The sequence below is a fragment of the Oncorhynchus masou genome, unplaced genomic scaffold (genome assembly GCF_036934945.1).
Source record: "Oncorhynchus masou masou isolate Uvic2021 unplaced genomic scaffold, UVic_Omas_1.1 unplaced_scaffold_1401, whole genome shotgun sequence".
NCBI classification, from domain to species: domain Eukaryota; kingdom Metazoa; phylum Chordata; class Actinopteri; order Salmoniformes; family Salmonidae; genus Oncorhynchus; species Oncorhynchus masou.
This window is the reverse complement of record NW_027003941.1, coordinates 55,001-75,921: the sequence shown is the minus strand read 5'-3', so window position 1 is coordinate 75,921 and position 20,921 is coordinate 55,001. Positions and strand designations below refer to the sequence as shown.

At 41.7% G+C, this 20,921-nt stretch overlaps 1 protein-coding gene across 1 annotated transcript in view; it reads left to right on the top strand.

The window, feature by feature from the left end:
* The window catches only part of LOC135530632 (F-actin-uncapping protein LRRC16A-like), a gene marked incomplete at its 3' end in the record, with an annotated part of 151,605 nt that overhangs the window by 78,586 nt on the left and 52,098 nt on the right, over positions 1–20,921 (top strand). The window contains exons 4-8 of the mRNA XM_064958917.1: positions 3,832–3,891; positions 5,427–5,548; positions 17,319–17,416; positions 17,765–17,835; positions 19,501–19,574. Of these exons, the coding sequence (XP_064814989.1) occupies positions 3,832–3,891; positions 5,427–5,548; positions 17,319–17,416; positions 17,765–17,835; positions 19,501–19,574 (425 nt within the window). The remainder of the gene's footprint in view (positions 1–3,831; positions 3,892–5,426; positions 5,549–17,318; positions 17,417–17,764; positions 17,836–19,500; positions 19,575–20,921) is intronic.

Below are 20,921 nucleotides of genomic sequence, written 5' to 3'. Positions count from 1 at the left end.
GAATACAGTAACTATGTCACAGGAGGGTCCAGCTGGCTGGTAGGCCTTCTGGAATACAGTAACTATGAAACAGGAGGAATCAGCTGGCTGGTTGGCCTTCTGGGATACAGTAACTATGTCACAGGAGGGTCCAGCTGGCTGGTTGGCCTTCTGGGATACAGTAACTATGTCACAGGAGGGTCCAGCTGGCTGGTAGGCCTTCTGGAATGCAGTAACTATGACACAGGAAGAACCATTTGGCTGGTAGGCCTTCTGGAATACAGTAACTATGTCACAGGATGGTCCAGTTGGCTGGTAGGCCTTCTGAAATACAGTAACTATGTCACAAGACAAACCAGCTGGCTGCTAGGCCTTCTGGAATATAGTAACTATGTCACAGGAAGAACCAGTTGGCTGGTAGGCCTTCTGGAATACAGTAACTATGACACAGGAAGAACCAGCTGGCTGCTAGGCCTTCTGGAATACAGTAACTATGACACAGGAAGAACCAGTTGGCTGGTAGGCCTTCTGGAATACAGTAACTATGACACAGGAGGGTCCAGCTGGCTGGTAGGCCTTCTGGAATACAGTAACTATGTCACAGGAAGAACCATTTGGCTGGTAGGCCTTCTGGAATACAGTAACTATGTCACAGGATGGTCCAGTTGGCTGGTAGGCCTTCTGGAATACAGTAACTATGACACAGGAAGAACCAGTTGGCTGGTAGGCCTTCTGGAATACAGTAACTATGACACAGGAAGAACCAGTTGGCTGGTAGGCCTTCTGGAATACAGTAACTATGACACTGGAGGGACCAGCTGGTTGAAATGTGTCAGTCAGCCTGAGGGTCAGAAAGACAGAGCCTCTCTCCTCTCTCTGTCCACAACTATTGCCAAGCCTCAGGAACACTGTCTGTCTACCTGCCTGGATTAGTCTGGCCATGCTGCCTGGTTCCTGGCTGTGTGTGCGTGTGAGCGTGTGTGTGCGTGTGTGTGCGTGTGCGTGTGCGTGTGCGTGTGCGTGTGCGTGTGTGTGTGTGTGTGTGTGTGTGTGTGTATATACTGTATATACTGTATTCTAGTCAAGGCCATCCTATTCAACTATTGCTCCACATATACGATTCTTTCCACATATTCTACAGATATACTATATATTATATCAATATACTGTCCATAATCTCTATTCATTACATCACATATTCTACAGATATACTATATATTATATCAATATACTGTCCATAATGTCTATTCATCACATCACATATTCTACAGATATACTATATATTATATCAATATACTGTCCATGATGTCTATACATCACATATATATACTATATACATATTCTACCCACATACTGGGGCGGCAGCGTAGCCTAGTGGTTAGAACATTGGACTAGTAACCAGAAGGTTGTGAGTTCAAACCCCCGAGCTAACAAGGTACAAATCTGTCGTTCTGCCCCTGAACAGGCAGTTAACCCACTGTTCCCAGGCCGTTATTGAAAATAAGAATGTGTTCTTAACTGACTTGCCTGGTAAAATAAAAATAAAAACTGTTCATTATGTCTATTCATCCCATCACATATTCTACAGATATACTATATATTATATCAATATACTGTCCATGAACATACTGTTCATTATGTCTATACATCCCCTATATATATATATATACTATATACATATTCTAACCACATACTGTTCATTATGTCTATTCATCCCATCACATATACAGATTTATACTCCAGACTCCATCTTCGCTCGTCCCAATATTTCTATGTTTCTTAATTCCATTCTTTTACTTTTCAGATTTGTGTGTCTTGATGTATCTTGATGTGTCTTGATGTGTCTTGATGTGTCTTGATGTGTATTGTTGTGTATTGTTGTGTATTGTTGTGTCTTGATGTGTCTTGATGTGTATTGTTGTGTATTATTAGATATTTCTGCACTGCCAGGAACACAAAGCGTTTCACGAGACCCGCAATAACAATCTGCTAAATATGTGTATGTGACCAATACCATTTGATTTGTGTGAGGTATGTTTGTCTATGTGTGTGTGTGTGTCTGTGTGTATTAATTCACTGTATGGTATGTGGTATACACGTGTGTGCAGGTGTGTGTGTGTACATGTGTAATGTCTGCATCCGGTGTGAACCAGCTTCACGTTCCAGTCCTTTTTTGGAATGGAATGCCAGACGACATTGTGCCGTGTTGTTTGATAACTTCCTGTTTCAAAGGACCTGAGGAGGAGGAGAAGTGGATGAACGTACATTCAGGCCCATATTCATAAAGGATCTCAGAGTTAAGAGGGCTGATCCAGGATCAGGTACCACCGTCCATTAAATCCTATTAAATCTGATCTAAAACTGATCCCAGATCAGCATTTTTTTACTCTGAGATGCTTCATGATATGATTCTATTCTGAAGCCATACACTTAAATGATGACCTCAGCACTGAGGGGTGTGTTTGAACAGAGGCAGGTTGGAAAAAGATCCCTGTCCATTCATTTTAGAACGAAGCTAGAGGGTGTATCCCAATTGGCACCCTATTCCCTACGTAGTGCACTACTTTAAAGCAGAGCCCTATGGGACGAGGGTGGTATTTGAGGTGCAGGTCTCAGTCACTATTCTTTCATTATCCTCCTACAGTACCTCATCCATCCATTGTCCTCATACAGTATCATGCATCCATTATCTTCACGCAGCGTGTCATATATCCATTATCCTCCTATGGTATTCTATTCATCCATTATCTATATACGATACCTCGTACATCCATTATCCTCTTACGATATCCATCCACTACCCTCCTTTGATATCTCATCCATCCATTATCCTCATAGAGTACATCATCCATCCATTATCCTCCCACGGTTTTGTGTCCATCCATTACCCTTCAACGGCATCTCATCCATCCATTATCCTCATCTCAGCCGTCCATTATCCCCATACAGTGTATCATCCATCCATTGTCCTCCTACAGTATCTCATCAATCCATTATCATCATAGAGTACCTCATCCATCCATTATCATTCATTATACAGTACCTCATCCATCCATTATCTTCACACGGTATTGTGCCCATCCATTATCCCCCTACAGTACATCATCCATCCATTATCATATTACAATATCTCGTCCATCCATTATCCCCCTACAGTGTATCATCCATCCATTGTCCTCCTACAGCATCTCATCCATCCATTACCCTCTTACAGTATCTCATCCATCCATTATCCCCCTACAGTATCACATCCACCCATCCATTATCCTCCTACAGTATCTCATCCATCCATTGTCATCCATCCATTATCCTCTCACAGTATATCATCCATCCATTGTCCTCCTACAGTATCTCATCCATCCATTATCAACCATCCATTATCATCCTACAGCATCTCATCCATCCATTATTCTTCTACTGTATCTCATCCATCCATTACCCTCTTACAGTATCTCATCCATCCATTATCCCCCTACAGTATCACATCCATCCATTATCATACAGTGTGTCATCCACCCATTATCCTCTTACAGTATCTCATCCATCCATTGTCCTCCTACAGTATCTCATCCGTCCATTATCATCCATCCATTATCCTCTTTCGATATCTCATCCATCCATTATCCCCTACAATGTATCATCCATCCATTATCCTCTTAAAGTATTTCATCCATCCAGTATCCCCCTACAGTGTATCATCCATCCATGTTCATGCATCCATTATCCTCCTACAGTACCTCATCCATCCAGAGTTGTATTTACCAGCCAGGTCTGAACCACTACTGTGATTGACAGCTGTATTATATCTCATGAGTTCTACATGTTGATATGTGTTTTATTCTTCTCTTTCAGGTTGAACACAACTTTAATTATCTGGAGATACAAGGGATCGCCTGTAACAAGCCCACACAGGTCAGAAAACCACCTCTCTGACTGTACCATGTATCGCTCCAACAAACGGTTCATCATCTAATCATCAATCATCTGTTAGTCAATCATCCATCTGAATTAGGGATAACAGTGTTATTACTGGTTGTAATGTGTGTGACAATCACCATTATATATGTTACTGAGGGTTACTATATGATATTACTATATGATATTACTGAGGGTTAATATATGATATTACTGAGGGTTACTATATGATATTACTGAGGGTTACTATATAATATTACTGAGGGTTACTTTATAATATTATTGAGGGTTACTATATAATATTATTGAGGGTTACTAATTAATATTACTGAGGGTTACTATATAATATTACTGAGGGTTACTATATAATATTACTGAGGGTTACTTTATAATATTATTGAGGGTTACTAATTAATATTACTGAGGGTTACTATATGATATTACTGAGGGTTACTATATAATATTACTATATGATATTACTGAGGGTTACTATATTATATTACTATACGATAATACTGAGGGTTAATATATGATATTACTGAGGGTTACTATATGATATTACTGAGGGTTACTATATAATATTACTATATGATATTACTGAGGGTTACTATATTATATTACTATATGATATTACTGAGGGTTAATATATGATATTACTGAGGGTTACTATATGATATTACTGAGGGTTACTATATGATATTACTGAGGGTTACTATATAATATTACTATATGATATTACTGAGGGTTACTATATAATATTACTATATGATATTACTGAGGGTTACTATATAATATTACTATATGATAATACTGAGGGTTACTATATTATATTACTATACGATAATACTGAGGGTTAATATATGATATTACTGAGGGTTACTATATGATATTACTGAGGGTTACTATATGATATTACTGAGGGTTACTATATTATATTACTGAGGGTTACTATATTATATTACTGAGGGTTACTATATGATATTACTGAGGGTTACTATATAATATTACTGAGGGTTACTATATTATATTACTGAGGGTTACTATATAATATTATTGAGGGTTACTATATAATATTATTGAGGGTTACTATATGATATTACTATATGATATTACTGAGGGTAACTATATGATATTACTGAGGGTTACTATATGATATTACTGAGGGTTACTATATGATGTTACTGAGGGTTACTATATGATATTACTATATGATATTACTGAGGGTTACTATATGATATTACTGAGGGTTACTATATTATATTACTGAGGGTTACTATATTATATTACTGAGGGTTACTATATTATATTACTATACGATATTACTGAGGGTTACTATATTATATTACTATACGATAATACTGAGGGTTAATATATGATATTACTGAGGGTTACTATATGATATTACTGAGGGTTACTATATGATATTACTGAGGGTTACTATATAATATTACTATATGATATTACTGAGGGTTACTATATGATGTTACTACATGATATTACTGAGGGTTGTTGTTCATGTTTGTCTTGTATAGTTGACGGTGGACTATGAGAGAGGTGTTGTGTCTCTGAAGCTGACCTCTACAGAAGAGGTGAATGAGGTGGTGGCTCACATTGGGATCTGTCTACAGAGGATATGTCCTGGTCTATCACCACTGTGAGTACACACATGCTCACTCGTGCACGAACGAACGCACACACACTCACTCACTCACACACACACACACACACACACACACACGCGCGCGCGCACACACACACACACACACAGAGTCAATGACCTTTAGTTTCCACTGACCTTTCATTCCTATTCACACTCTCTTTTTCCATTCCCCTTCTCTCTCTTTCTTTGTCTCTCTCCCTCTCTCTCTCTCCCCTCTCTCTCTCTTTCTGTGTCTCTCTCCCTCCCCTCTCTCTCTTTCTGTGTCTCTCTCCCTCCCCTCTCTCTCTTTCTGTGTCTCTCTCCCTCCCCTCTCTCTCTCTTTCTGTGTCTCTCTCCCTCCCCTCTCTCTCTCTTTCTGTGTCTCTCTCCCTCCCCTCTCTCTCTCTTTCTGTGTCTCTCCCTCTCTCTCTCCCCTCTCTCTCTTTCTGTGTCTCTCCCTCTCTCTCTCCCCTCTCTCTCTCTTTCTGTCTCTCTCCCTCTCTCTCTCCCCTCTCTCTCTCTTTCTGTGTCTCTCCCTCTCTCTCTTTCTCTCTCTTTCTGTGTCTCTCTCCCTCTCTCTCTTTCTCTCTCTTTCTGTGTCTCTCTCCCTCTCTCTCTTTCTCTCTCTTTCTGTGTCTCTCTCCCTCTCTCTCTTTCTCTCTCTTTCTGTGTCTCTCTCCTTCTCTCTCTTTCTCTCTCTTTCTGTGTCTCTCTCCCTCTCTCTTTCTCTCTCTTTCTGGGTCTCTCTCCCTCTCTCCTCTCTCTCTCTTTCTGGGTCTCTCTCCCTCTCTCCTCTCTCTCTCTGTGTCTCTCTCGCTCTCTCTCTCTCTCTCTCTGTCTCTCTCTGTCTCTGTCTCTGTCTGACTCTCTCTCTTTCTCTCTCTCTCTCTGTCCCTGTCTCTCTCTCTCTCTCCCCCTCTCTCTCTCTCTCCCCCTCTCTCTCGTTCAGTCTCTTTGCTTCTCTCTTTCCATGCAATTCAATGTGACTTATTCCATCCACTGATTACACTGAGCTCTCCCACCCAACACTGATCTGGGTTCAGTCAGGGTTCAGTCCAAGACAGAATGGACTCTTGATGAGACTCTCTGACCTTCTCTGAATGGCTTCTGTGTAAATAATCTGTCATCACCTGCTAATATCTGTGATGTTGTACGGACCGTGAAGTGAACAGCAGCTATCTAGAGGTCTTCACATTTTACAGCAGTCAAGCACATCCTAGCAATGTACTACAGTCAGGGTCATCTACACTATAGACAGTATATCAGTGTCTATATACAGACCTATAGCCATGTTAACTCCCCAGTATATCAGTGTCTATATACAGACCTATAGCCATGTTAACTCCCCAGTATATCAGTGTCTATATACAGACCTATAGCCATGTTAACTCCCCAGTATATCAGTGTCTATATACAGACCTATAGCCATGTTAACTACCCAGTATATCAGTGTCTATATACAGACCTATAGCCATGTTAACTCCCCAGTGTCTATATACAGACCTATAGCCATGTTAACTCCCCAGTATATCAGTGTCTATATACAGACCTATAGCCATGTTAACTCCCCAGTGTCTATATACAGACCTATAGCCATGTTAACTCCCCAGTATATCAGTGTCTATATACAGACCTATAGCCATGTTAACTACCCAGTGTCTATATACAGACCTATAGCCATGTTAACTACCCAGTATATCAGTGTCTATATACAGACCTATAGCCATGTTAACTACCCAGTGTCTATATACAGACCTATAGCCATGTTAACTACCCAGTGTCTATATACAGACCTATAGCCATGTTAACTACCCAGTATATCAGTGTCTATATACAGACCTATAGCCATGTTAACTACCCAGTGTCTATATACAGACCTATAGCCATGTTAACTACCCAGTGTCTATATACAGACCTATAGCCATGTTAACTCCCCAGTATATCAGTGTCTATATACAGACCTATAGTCATGTTAACTACCCAGTGTCTATATACAGACCTATAGCCATGTTAACTACCCAGTGTCTATATACAGACCTATAGCCATGTTAACTACCCAGTATATCAGTGTCTATATACAGACCTATAGCCATGTTAACTACCCAGTATATCAGTGTCTATATACAGACCTATAGCCATGTTAACTCCCCAGTGTCTATATACAGACCTATAGCCATGTTAACTACCCAGTGTCTATATACAGACCTATAGCCATGTTAACTACCCAGTATATCAGTGTCTATATACAGACCTATAGCCATGTTAACTCCCCAGTGTCTATATACAGACCTATAGCCATGTTAACTACCAAGTGTCTATATACAGACCTATAGCCATGTTAACTACCCAGTATATCAGTGTCTATATACAGACCTATAGTCATGTTAACTCCCCAGTATATCAGTGTCTATATACAGACCTATAGCCATGTTAACTACCCAGTATATCAGTGTCTATATACAGACCTATAGTCATGTTAACTCCCCAGTGTCTATATACAGACCTATAGTCATGTTAACTCCCCAGTGTCTATATACAGACCTATAGCCATGTTAACTACCCAGTATATCAGTGTCTATATACAGACCTATAGTCATGTTAACTACCCAGTGTCTATATACAGACCTATAGCCATGTTAACTACCCAGTATATCAGTGTCTATATACAGACCTATAGTCATGTTAACTCCCCAGTATATCAGTGTCTATATACAGACCTATAGCCATGTTAACTACCCAGTATATCAGTGTCTATATACAGACCTATAGTCATGTTAACTCCCCAGTGTCTATATACAGACCTATAGTCATGTTAACTCCCCAGTGTCTATATACAGACCTATAGCCATGTTAACTACCCAGTATATCAGTGTCTATATACAGACCTATAGTCATGTTAACTACCCAGTGTCTATATACAGACCTATAGCCATGTTAACTACCCAGTGTCTATATACAGACCTATAGCCATGTTAACTACCCAGTGTCTATATACAGACCTATAGCCATGTTAACTCCCCAGTGTCTATATACAGACCTATAGTCATGTTAACTACCCAGTGTCTATATACAGACCTATAGCCATGTTAACTACCCAGTGTCTATATACAGACCTATAGCCATGTTAACTACCCAGTGTCTATATACAGACCTATAGCCATGTTAACTACCCAGTGTCTATATACAGACCTATAGTCATGTTAACTACCCAGTGTCTATATACAGACCTATAGCCATGTTAACTCCCCAGTATATCAGTGTCTATGTACAGACCTATAGTCATGTTAACTACCCAGTATATCAGTGTCTATATACAGACCTATAGCCATGTTAACTCCTCAGTGTCTATATACAGACCTATAGCCATGTTAACTACCCAGTGTCTATATACAGACCTATAGTCATGTTAACTACCCAGTATATCAGTGTCTATATACAGACCTATAGTCATGTTAACTACCCAGTGTCTATATACAGACCTATAGCCATGTTAACTACCCAGTGTCTATATACAGACCTATAGCCATGTTAACTACCCAGTATATCAGTGTCTATATACAGACCTATAGTCATGTTAACTACCCAGTGTCTATATACAGACCTATAGCCATGTTAACTCCCCAGTATATCAGTGTCTATATACAGACCTATAGTCATGTTAACTACCCAGTGTCTATATACAGACCTATAGCCATGTTAACTACCCAGTATATCAGTGTCTATATACAGACCTATAGCCATGTTAACTCCCCAGTGTCTATATACAGACCTATAGCCATGTTAACTCCCCAGTATATCAGTGTCTATATACAGACCTATAGTCATGTTAACTACCCAGTGTATCAGTGTCTATATACAGACCTATAGTCATGTTAACTCCCCAGTATATCAGTGTCTATATACAGACCTATAGTCATGTTAACTACCCAGTGTATCAGTGTCTATATACAGACCTATAGTCATGTTAACTACCCAGTGTATCAGTGTCTATATACAGACCTATAGTCATGTTAACTCCCCAGTATATCAGTGTCTATATACAGACCTATAGCCATGTTAACTACCCAGTGTCTATATACAGACCTATAGCCATGTTAACTCCCCAGTATATCAGTGTCTATATACAGACCTATAGCCATGTTAACTACCCAGTATATCAGTGTCTATATACAGACCTATAGTCATGTTAACTCCCCAGTGTCTATATACAGACCTATAGTCATGTTAACTCCCCAGTGTCTATATACAGACCTATAGCCATGTTAACTACCCAGTATATCAGTGTCTATATACAGACCTATAGCCATGTTAACTCCCCAGTGTCTATATACAGACCTATAGCCATGTTAACTACCCAGTGTCTATATACAGACCTATAGCCATGTTAACTACCCAGTATATCAGTGTCTATATACAGACCTATAGTCATGTTAACTCCCCAGTATATCAGTGTCTATATACAGACCTATAGCCATGTTAACTCCCCAGTATATCAGTGTCTATATACAGACCTATAGCCATGTTAACTACCCAGTATATCAGTGTCTATATACAGACCTATAGTCATGTTAACTCCCCAGTGTCTATATACAGACCTATAGTCATGTTAACTCCCCAGTATATCAGTGTCTATATACAGACCTATAGTCATGTTAACTCCCCAGTGTCTATATACAGACCTATAGCCATGTTAACTACCCAGTATATCAGTGTCTATATACAGACCTATAGCCATGTTAACTTCCCAGTGTCTATATACAGACCTATAGCCATGTTAACTACCCAGTATATCAGTGTCTATATACAGACCTATAGCCATGTTAACTACCCAGTGTCTATATACAGACCTATAGCCATGTTAACTCCCCAGTGTCTATATACAGACCTATAGCCATGTTAACTCCCCAGTATATCAGTGTCTATATACAGACCTATAGTCATGTTAACTCCCCAGTATATCAGTGTCTATATACAGACCTATAGCCATGTTAACTACCCAGTGTCTATATACAGACCTATAGCCATGTTAACTCCCCAGTGTCTATATACAGACCTATAGCCATGTTAACTTCCCAGTGTCTATATACAGACCTATAGCCATGTTAACTCCCCAGTATATCAGTGTCTATATACAGACCTATAGCCATGTTAACTTCCCAGTGTCTATATACAGACCTATAGCCATGTTAACTCCCCAGTATATCAGTGTCTATATACAGACCTATAGCCATGTTAACTTCCCAGTGTCTATATACAGACCTATAGCCATGTTAACTCCCCAGTATATCAGTGTCTATATACAGACCTATAGCCATGTTAACTCCCCAGTGTCTATATACAGACCTATAGCCATGTTAACTACCCAGTATATCAGTGTCTATATACAGACCTATAGCCATGTTAACTCCCCAGTGTCTATATACAGACCTATAGCCATGTTAACTTCCCAGTGTCTATATACAGACCTATAGTCATGTTAACTACCCAGTATATCAGTGTCTATATACAGACCTATAGCCATGTTAACTACCCAGTGTCTATATACAGACCTATAGCCATGTTAACTACCCAGTGTCTATATACAGACCTATAGCCATGTTAACTACCCAGTGTCTATATACAGACCTATAGCCATGTTAACTACCCAGTATATCAGTGTCTATATACAGACCTATAGACATGTTAACTCCCCAGTGTATCAGTGTCTATATACAGACCTATAGCCATGTTAACTACCCAGTGTCTATATACAGACCTATAGCCATGTTAACTACCCAGTATATCAGTGTCTATATACAGACCTATAGCCATGTTAACTACCCAGTATATCAGTGTCTATATACAGACCTATAGACATGTTAACTACCCAGTATATCAGTGTCTATATACAGACCTATAGTCATGTTAACTCCCCAGTGTCTATATACAGACCTATAGCCATGTTAACTACCCAGTATATCAGTGTCTATATACAGACCTATAGCCATGTTAACTCCCCAGTGTCTATATACAGACCTATAGTCATGTTAACTCCCCAGTATATCAGTGTCTATATACAGACCTATAGCCATGTTAACTCCCCAGTGTCTATATACAGACCTATAGCCATGTTAACTCCCCAGTGTCTATATACAGACCTATAGCCATGTTAACTACCCAGTGTCTATATACAGACCTATAGCCATGTTAACTCCCCAGTGTCTATATACAGACCTATAGCCATGTTAACTCCCCAGTGTCTATATACAGACCTATAGCCATGTTAACTCCCCAGTGTCTATATACAGACCTATAGCCATGTTAACTACCCAGTGTCTATATACAGACCTATAGCCATGTTAACTCCCCAGTGTCTATATACAGACCTATAGCCATGTTAACTACCCAGTGTCTATATACAGACCTATAGCCATGTTAACTCCCCAGTGTCTATATACAGACCTATAGCCATGTTAACTCCCCAGTGTCTATATACAGACCTATAGCCATGTTAACTACCCAGTGTCTATATACAGACCTATAGTCATGTTAACTACCCAGTATATCAGTGTCTATATACAGACCTATAGTCATGTTAACTACCCAGTGTCTATATACAGACCTATAGCCATGTTAACTACCCAGTGTCTATATACAGACCTATAGCCATGTTAACTACCCAGTGTTTATATACAGACCTATAGTCATGTTAACTCCCCAGTATATCAGTGTCTATATACAGACCTATAGCCATGTTAACTCCCCAGTATATCAGTGTCTATATACAGACCTATAGCCATGTTAACTACCCAGTATATCAGTGTCTATATACAGACCTATAGCCATGTTAACTCCCCAGTGTCTATATACAGACCTATAGCCATGTTAACTCCCCAGTGTCTATATACAGACCTATAGCCATGTTAACTCCCCAGTGTCTATATACAGACCTATAGCCATGTTAACTCCCCAGTGTCTATATACAGACCTATAGCCATGTTAACTCCCCAGTGTCTATATACAGACCTATAGCCATGTTAACTCCCCAGTGTCTATATACAGACCTATAGCCATGTTAACTCCCCAGTATATCAGTGTCTATATACAGACCTATAGTCATGTTAACTACCCAGTATATCAGTGTCTATATACAGACCTATAGTCATGTTAACTACCCAGTGTCTATATACAGACCTATAGTCATGTTAACTACCCAGTGTCTATATACAGACCTATAGCCATGTTAACCACCCAGTGTTTATATACAGACCTATAGTCATGTTAACTCCCTATGCTCTGCTCTGTGTACAACTCTGAGAGCATTCTCCTTTATTAAAAACTTTATTCATTCAAGTTTGTCTCATTGAGATATAATGTCTCTTTAGCAAGAGAAACCTCTTTTCAGTCGTCCAGGAAACAGTATCGCTGCAGTATGTAAACAGCCGTGGCTGTTAGCGGTCAGGCTTTAAAGGTCATTGGTAAGAGGTCTCTCAGGAAGTAGGAATCCCAGACTATTACTGGGACACAAAGCCTCTCTGGTGTGTTGGAGATGGACACGTTACAGACAGTTGAGATGGTCATGGACAGTGATGCTAGTGATTCTCTGGAGCTGTGTAGAACCCCTGTAGGTCTGTAGTTCATCCTCTGCTGGGATGGGTTTGACATTTTTTTTGACTGTTCGAGTACTTTGCATAATATTTTTTTTTCAAGCACTTGAGAACCTATTTTTAGAACACAAGAGCTGCACTTGAAAAAATAAGTATGTCTGCATTTATCTACAGTATACTGTATGCCAACGGTGCACAATTTCTCATTTATTTTAAAGATTACAGGTAACGAATCCTGTGCGAAAGTGCTAAATTGCTTCATATATACAGTACCAGTCAAACGTTTGGACAAACCTACTCATTCAAGGGTTTTTCTTTATTTTTACTATAAAGACAGGCACACGTATAACGTCTCAGAGTTGACAGTGCATGAGGTCAAAGGAATTGTCCTGGAGCTCCGAGACAGGATTGTGTCGAGGTACAGATCTAGGGAAGGGTACCAAAAAGATGTCTGCAGTATAAATGGTCCCCAAGAACACAGTGGCCTCCATCATTCTTAAGTGGAAGAGGTTTGGAACCACCGAGACTCTTCCTAGAGCTGGCAGCACGGCCAAACTGAGCAATCGGGGGAGAAGGGCCCTGACCAAGAACCAGATGGTCACTCTGACAGAGCTCCAGATTTCCTCTGTGGAGATGGGAGAACCTTCCAGAAGGACAACCTGCAGCACTCCACCAATCAGGCCTTTATGGTAGAGTGGCCAGACGGAAGCCACTCCTCAGTAAAAGGCACATGACAGCCCGCTTGGAGTTTGCCAAAAGCCACCTAAAGACTCTCAGACCGTGAGAAACAAGATTCTCTGGTCTGATGAAACCAAAATTGCACTCTTTGGCCTGATTGCCAAGCGTCACGTCTGGAGGAAACCTGGCACCATCCCTACGGTGAAGCATGGTGGCGGCAGCATCATGCTGTGGGGATGTTTTTCAGCGGCAGGGACTGGGGAGACAAGTTAGGATCGAGGGAAAGATGAACAAAGCAAAGTACAGAGATCCTTAATGAAAACCTGCTCCAGAGCGCTCAGGACCTCAGACTTGGGCGAAGGTTCACCTTCCAACAGGACAACGACCCTAAGCACACAGCCAAGACAACGCAGGAGTGGCTGAATGTCCTTGAGTGGCCAAGTCAGAGCCCGAACTTTAACCCAATCGAACATCTCTGGAGAGACCTGAAAATAGCTGTGCAGCGACACTCCCCATCCAACCTGACAGAGCTTGAGAGAACCCTCCCCTAACCCGGACGACGCTGGGCCAAACCCTCCCCTAACCCGGACGACGCTGGCCCAAACCCTCCCCTAACCCGGACGACGCTGGGCCAAACCCTCCCCTAACCCGGATGACGCTGGGCCAAACCCTCCCCTAACCCGGATGACGCTGGGCCAAACCCTCCCCTAACCCGGATGACGCTGGGCCAAACCCTCCCCTAACCCGGACGACGCTGGGCCAAACCCTCCCCTAACCCGGACGACGCTGGGCCAAACCCTCCCCTAACCCGGACGACGCTGGGCCAAACCCTCCCCTAACCCGGACGACGCTGGGCCAAACCCTCCCCTAACCCGGACGACGCTGGGCCAAACCCTCCCCTAACCCGGACGACGCTGGGCCAAACCCTCCCCTAACCCGGATGACGCTGGACCAAACCCTCCCCTAACCCGGACGACACTGGACCAAACCCTCCCCTAACCCGGATGACACTGGGCCAAACCCTCCCCTAACCCGGACGACACTGGGCCAAACCCTCCCCTAACCCGGATGACGCTGGGCCAAACCCTCCCCTAACCCGGATGACGCTGGGCCAAACCCTCCCCTAACCCGGATGACGCTGGGCCAAACCCGGACCCCATGGGTCATCCAGTCACAGCCGGCTGCGACAGAGCCTGGTCTGGAACCCAGAATCTAGTGGCACAGCAGCACTGTGATGCAGAGCCATAGACCACTGCCCACTCGGGAGGCCTAGTTGTTTTTGTTTTTAGTACATTTACAAACATTTCTATAACCTGTTTTTGCTTTGTCGTTATGGGGTATTATTGATGAGGAGAAAAATATATATAATTGAATCAATTTTACAATAATGCTGTAACGTAACAAAATGTGGAAAAAGTCAAGGGGTCTGATGACTTCCTGAATGGACTGGATATGAAACTATTACAACTATGTTGCTGTTTGAAAAGAGAAGTATGAATGAAGTACAGAAATGAATGCAGAACAATGTGCAGGAGTGCCAGTGTTTATATAGTATAAACCAGTCACCTACATCTGATCTGAGTCAGATTGGTTCTGTTATGTGTTGTATAGTATAAACCAGTCACCTACATCTGATCTGAGTCAGATTGGTTCTGTTATGTGTTTATATAGTATAAACCAGTCACCTACATCTGATCTGAGTCAGATTGGTTCTGTTATGTGTTGTATAGTATAAACCAGTCACCTACATCTGATCTGAGTCAGATTGGTTCTGTTATGTGTTTATATAGTATAAACCAGGCACCTACATCTGATCTGAGTCAGATTGGTTCTGTTATGTGTTTATATAGTATAAACCAGGCACCTACATCTGATCTGAGTCAGATTGGTTCTGTTATGTGTTTATATAGTATAAACCAGTCACCTACATCTGATCTGAGTCAGATTGGTTCTGTTATGTGTTGTATAGTATAAACCAGTCACCTACATCTGATCTGAGTCAGATTGGTTCTGTTATGTGTTGTATAGTATAAACCAGTCACCTACATCTGATCTGAGTCAGATTGGTTCTGTTATGTGTTTATATAGTATAAACCAGTCACCTACATCTGATCTGAGTCAGATTGGTTCTGTTATGTGTTGTATAGTATAAACCAGTCACCTACATCTGATCTGAGTCAGATTGGTTCTGTTATGTGTTTATATAGTATAAACCAGTCACCTACATCTGATCTGAGTCAGATTGGTTCTGTTATGTGTTTATATAGTATAAACCAGTCACCTACATCTGATCTGAGTCAGATTGGTTCTGTTATGTGTTGTATCGTATAAACCAGTCACCTACATCTGATCTGAGTCAGATTGGTTCTGTTATGTGTTTATATAGTATAAACCAGTCACCTACATCTGATCTGAGTCAGATTGGTTCTGCTATGTGTTGTATAGTATAAACCAGTCACCTACATCTGATCTGAGTCAGATTGGTTCTGCTATGCGTTTATATAGTATAAACCAGTCACCTACATCTGATCTGAGTCAGATTGGTTCTGTTATGTGTTTATATAGTATAAACCAGTCACCTACATCTGATCTGAGTCAGATTGGTTCTGTTATGTGTTTATATAGTATAAACCAGTCACCTACATCTGATCTGAGTCAGATTGGTTCTGTTATGTGTTGTATAGTATAAACCAGTCACCTACATCTGATCTGAGTCAGATTGGTTCTGTTATGTGTTTATATAGTATAAACCAGTCACCTACATCTGATCTGAGTCAGATTGGTTCTGTTATGTGTTTATATAGTATAAACCAGTCACCTACATCTGATCTGAGTCAGATTGGTTCTGTTATATGTTTATATAGTATAAACCAGTCACCTACATCTGATCTGAGTCAGATTGGTTCTGTTATGTGTTGTATGGTATAAACCAGTCACCTACATCTGATCTGAGTCATATTGGTTCTGTTATGTGTTGTATAGTATAAACCAGTCACCTACATCTGATCTGAGTCAGATCGGTTCTGTTATATGTTTATATAGTATAAACCAGTCACCGACATCTGATCTGAGTCAGATTGGTTCTGATATATGTTTATATAGTATAAACCAGTCACCTACATCTGATCTGAGTCAGATTGGTTCTGTTATGTGTTTATATAGTATAAACCAGTCACCTACATCTGATCTGAGTCAGATTGGTTCTGTTATGTGTTGTATAGTATAAACCAGTCACCTACATCTGATCTGAGTCAGATTGGTTCTGTTATGTGTTGTATAGTATAAACCAGTCACCTACATCTGATCTAAGTCAGATCGGTTCTGTTATGTGTTGTATAGTTGTCACTTGGCCTGAGACATGGCTGTAGACTCCTATAGACTCTAACAACCTGAGGACTCCTGTCTCACTAGTCTTCTGCTGTCGTAACAATGCTATCCTGCACCTAGTAGCCTGTTAAACTGTAAACCTGTGTTCTGTATCAGCCTTCTAGTGGTGTTGTTGTCCTGTGTCTGTGTGACAGGAAGCTGATGAAGAAGCTGAGTATGGAGCCTCCGGAGAGGATCACCAGCCTACAGACTCTATGGGACAACCACAAAGTAGCAGAACCAGGACCGTGTGGTGAATACAATACCTTAGTGTGTGTGTGTGTGTGTGTGTGTGTGTGTGTGTGTGTGTGTGTGTGTGTGTGTGTGTGTGTGCGCCCGCATATCGCTACATTGACCCTCCTCTCTCCTATACCTGTGTTCTGTTGCGTGTGTGTGTATGTGGATGTGTATCACTACATTGACTGTCCGCTCTCTGTCTCTCTTTCCTCTCTCTCTGTCTCTCTCTCTCTGTCTGTCTCACTGTCTCTGTCTCTCTCTGTCTGTCTCTGTCTCTCTCTCTCTCTCTTTCTCTCTGTCTGTCTCACTGTCTCTGTCTCTCTCTGTCTCTCTCTATATATATCTCTCTCTCTCCCTTCTCCAGGTGGTTTCTCTCAGATGTACAGATGTGTGTGTGACTGGCTGGGTCTGCCCTACAGAGAGGAAGTTCAATGGGTCAGTGTCCTCTTGGCTAACATAGATACTTCACTAATTATTTCTGACTAAATGAATTATTACTATCAGGTGTGTTTTACCAGTTGCTTCCATCTGGGGAATGACATGAGGTTTGTGTTCATGTCCATGTTGTCTTGTCGGTTCAATGGAACATGTAGCCTCGGTACTGTAGGTTCTAGAATCACTATGACCGGTTCAATGGAACATGTAGCCTAGGTACTGTAGGTTCTAGAATCACTATGACCGGTTCAATGGAACATGTAGCCTCGGTACTGTAGGTTCTAGAATCACTATGACCGGTTCAATGGAACATGTTGCCTCGGTACTGTAGGTTCTAGAATCACTATGACCGGTTCAATGGAACATGTTGCCTCGGTACTGTAGGTTCTAGAATCACTATGACCGGTTCAATGGAACATGTAGCCTCGGTACTGTAGGTTCTAGAATCACTATGACCGGTTCAATGGAACATGTTGCCTCGGTACTGTAGGTTCTAGAATCACTATGACCGGTTCAATGGAACATGTAGCCTCGGTACTGTAGGTTCTAGAATCACTATGACCGGTTCAATGGAACATGTAGCCTCGGTACTGTAGGTTCTAGAATCACTATGACCGGTTCAATGGAACATGTTGCCTAGGTACTGTAGGTTCTAGAATCACTATGACCGGTTCAATGGAACATGTAGCCTCGGTACTGTAGGTTCTAGAATCACTATGACCGGTTCAATGGAACATGTAGCCTCGGTACTGTAGGTTCTAGAATCACTATGACCGGTTCAATGGAACATGTAGCCTCGGTACTGTAGGTTCTAGAATCACTATGACCGGTTCAATGGAACATGTTGCCTCGGTACTGTAGGTTCTAGAATCACTATGACCGGTTCAATGGAACATGTAGCCTCGGTACTGTAGGTTCTAGAATCCCTATGACCGGTTCAATGGAACATGTAGCCTCGGTACTGTAGGTTCTAGAATCACTATGACCGGTTCAATGGAACATGTTGCCTAGGTACTGTAGGTTCTAGAATCACTATGACCGGTTCAATGGAACATGTAGCCTCGGTACTGTAGGTTCTAGAATCACTATGACCGGTTCAATGGAACATGTAGCCTCGGTACTGTAGGTTCTAGAATCACTATGACCGGTTCAATGGAACATGTTGCCTAGGTACTGTAGGTTCTAGAATCACTATGACCGGTTCAATGGAACATGTTGCCTAGGTACTGTAGGTTCTAGAATCACTATGACCGGTTCAATGGAACATGTAGCCTCGGTACTGTAGGTTCTAGAATCACTATGACCGGTTCAATGGAACATGTAGCCTCGGTACTGTAGGTTCTAGAATCACTATGACCGGTTCAATGGAACATGTTGCCTAGGTACTGTAGGTTCTAGAATCACTATGACAGTGGTGACACACCTACTCTAACAGTCACTTCCTGTAGATGTTATTCTTCTGTCTCCAGCTCCAACAGTGCAGTAATATCCAGTACCCCACCTATCACACTGATGTGGACACTCTGTCTGTTGCATAAAATGTGCTTAGAAATAATTTGTTCATTCTTCATCTTGAAGTGCTCGATTCCATTTAACGTAGCTATTTGGTTACTATGACAGTGGTGAGAAGGAAGCTCACAGTCTGTATCCTGTCACTTCCTCTAGGACGTAGACACCATCTATCTGACTCAAGACACACGGGATCTCAGCCTGCAGGACTTCAGTCATCTGGAGAATAGGTGAGTCACTAGGTTCAAGACACACGGGATCTCAGCCTGCAGGGCTTCAGTCATCTGAAGAATAGGTGAGTCACTAGGTTCAAGACACACGGGATCTCAGCCTGCAGGGCTTCAGTCATCTGAAGAATAGGTGAGTCACTAGGTTCAAGACACACGGGATCTCAGCCTGCAGGACTTCAGTCATCTGGAGAATAGGTAAGTCACTAGGTTCAAGACACATGGGATCTCAGCCTGCAGGACTTCAGTCACCTGAAGAATAGGTGAGTCACTAGGTTCAAGACACACGGGATCTCAGCCTGCAGGACTTCAGTCATCTGGAGAATAGGTGAGTCACTAGGTTCAAGACACACGGGATCTCAGCCTGCAGGACTTCAGTCATCTGGAGAATAGGTGAGTCACTAGGTTCAAGACACACGGGATCTCAGCCTGCAGGGCTTCAGTCATCTGGAGAATAGGTGAGTCACTAGGTTCAAGACACACGGGATCTCAGCCTGCAGGACTTCAGTCATCTGGAGAATAGGTGAGTCACTAGGTTCAAGACACACAGGATCTCAGCCTGCAGGACTTCAGTCATCTGGAGAATAGGTAAGTCACTAGGTTCAAGACACATGGGATCTCAGCCTGCAGGACTTCAGTCACCTGAAGAATAGGTGAGTCACTAGGTTCAAGACACACGGGATCTCAGCCTGCAGGGCTTCAGTCATCTGGAGAATAGGTGAGTCACTAGGTTCAAGACACATGGGATCTCAGCCTGCAGGACTTCAGTCACCTGAAGAATAGGTGAGTCACTAGGTTCAAGACACACGGGATCTCAGCCTGCAGGGCTTCAGTCATCTGGAGAATAGGTGAGTCACTAGGTTCAAGACACATGGGATCTCAGCCTGCAGGACTTCAGTCACCTGAAGAATAGGTGAGTCACTAGGTTGTATCTCATGCACTGTAGTACTCTATCATGGCAGCGACTGAACAGTAAAACAGTAATACACTTTGTCATGTTTTCTAACATTAATGTCAAAGGGTAAATCCGCAGTAACAAAGCAATAGCAAAACGTTGTCCCACTACTGTTTGTGTAAAAAGCTGAGGGATGTGGCTAAAGTAACCAGTCTCAGATGAATAGACAGGGCTCTGGGTGGAAGGACTGACCATCCATGATATACAGTCGTGGCCAAAAGTTTTGACAATGACACAAATATGAAGTCTGCTGCCTCAGTTTGTATGATGGCAATTTGCATATAGTCCAGAATGTTATGAAGAGTGATCAGATGAATTGCATTTAATTGCAAAGCCCCTCTTTGCCATGCAAATTAACTGAATCTCAAAAAAAAAACATTTCCACTGCATTTCTG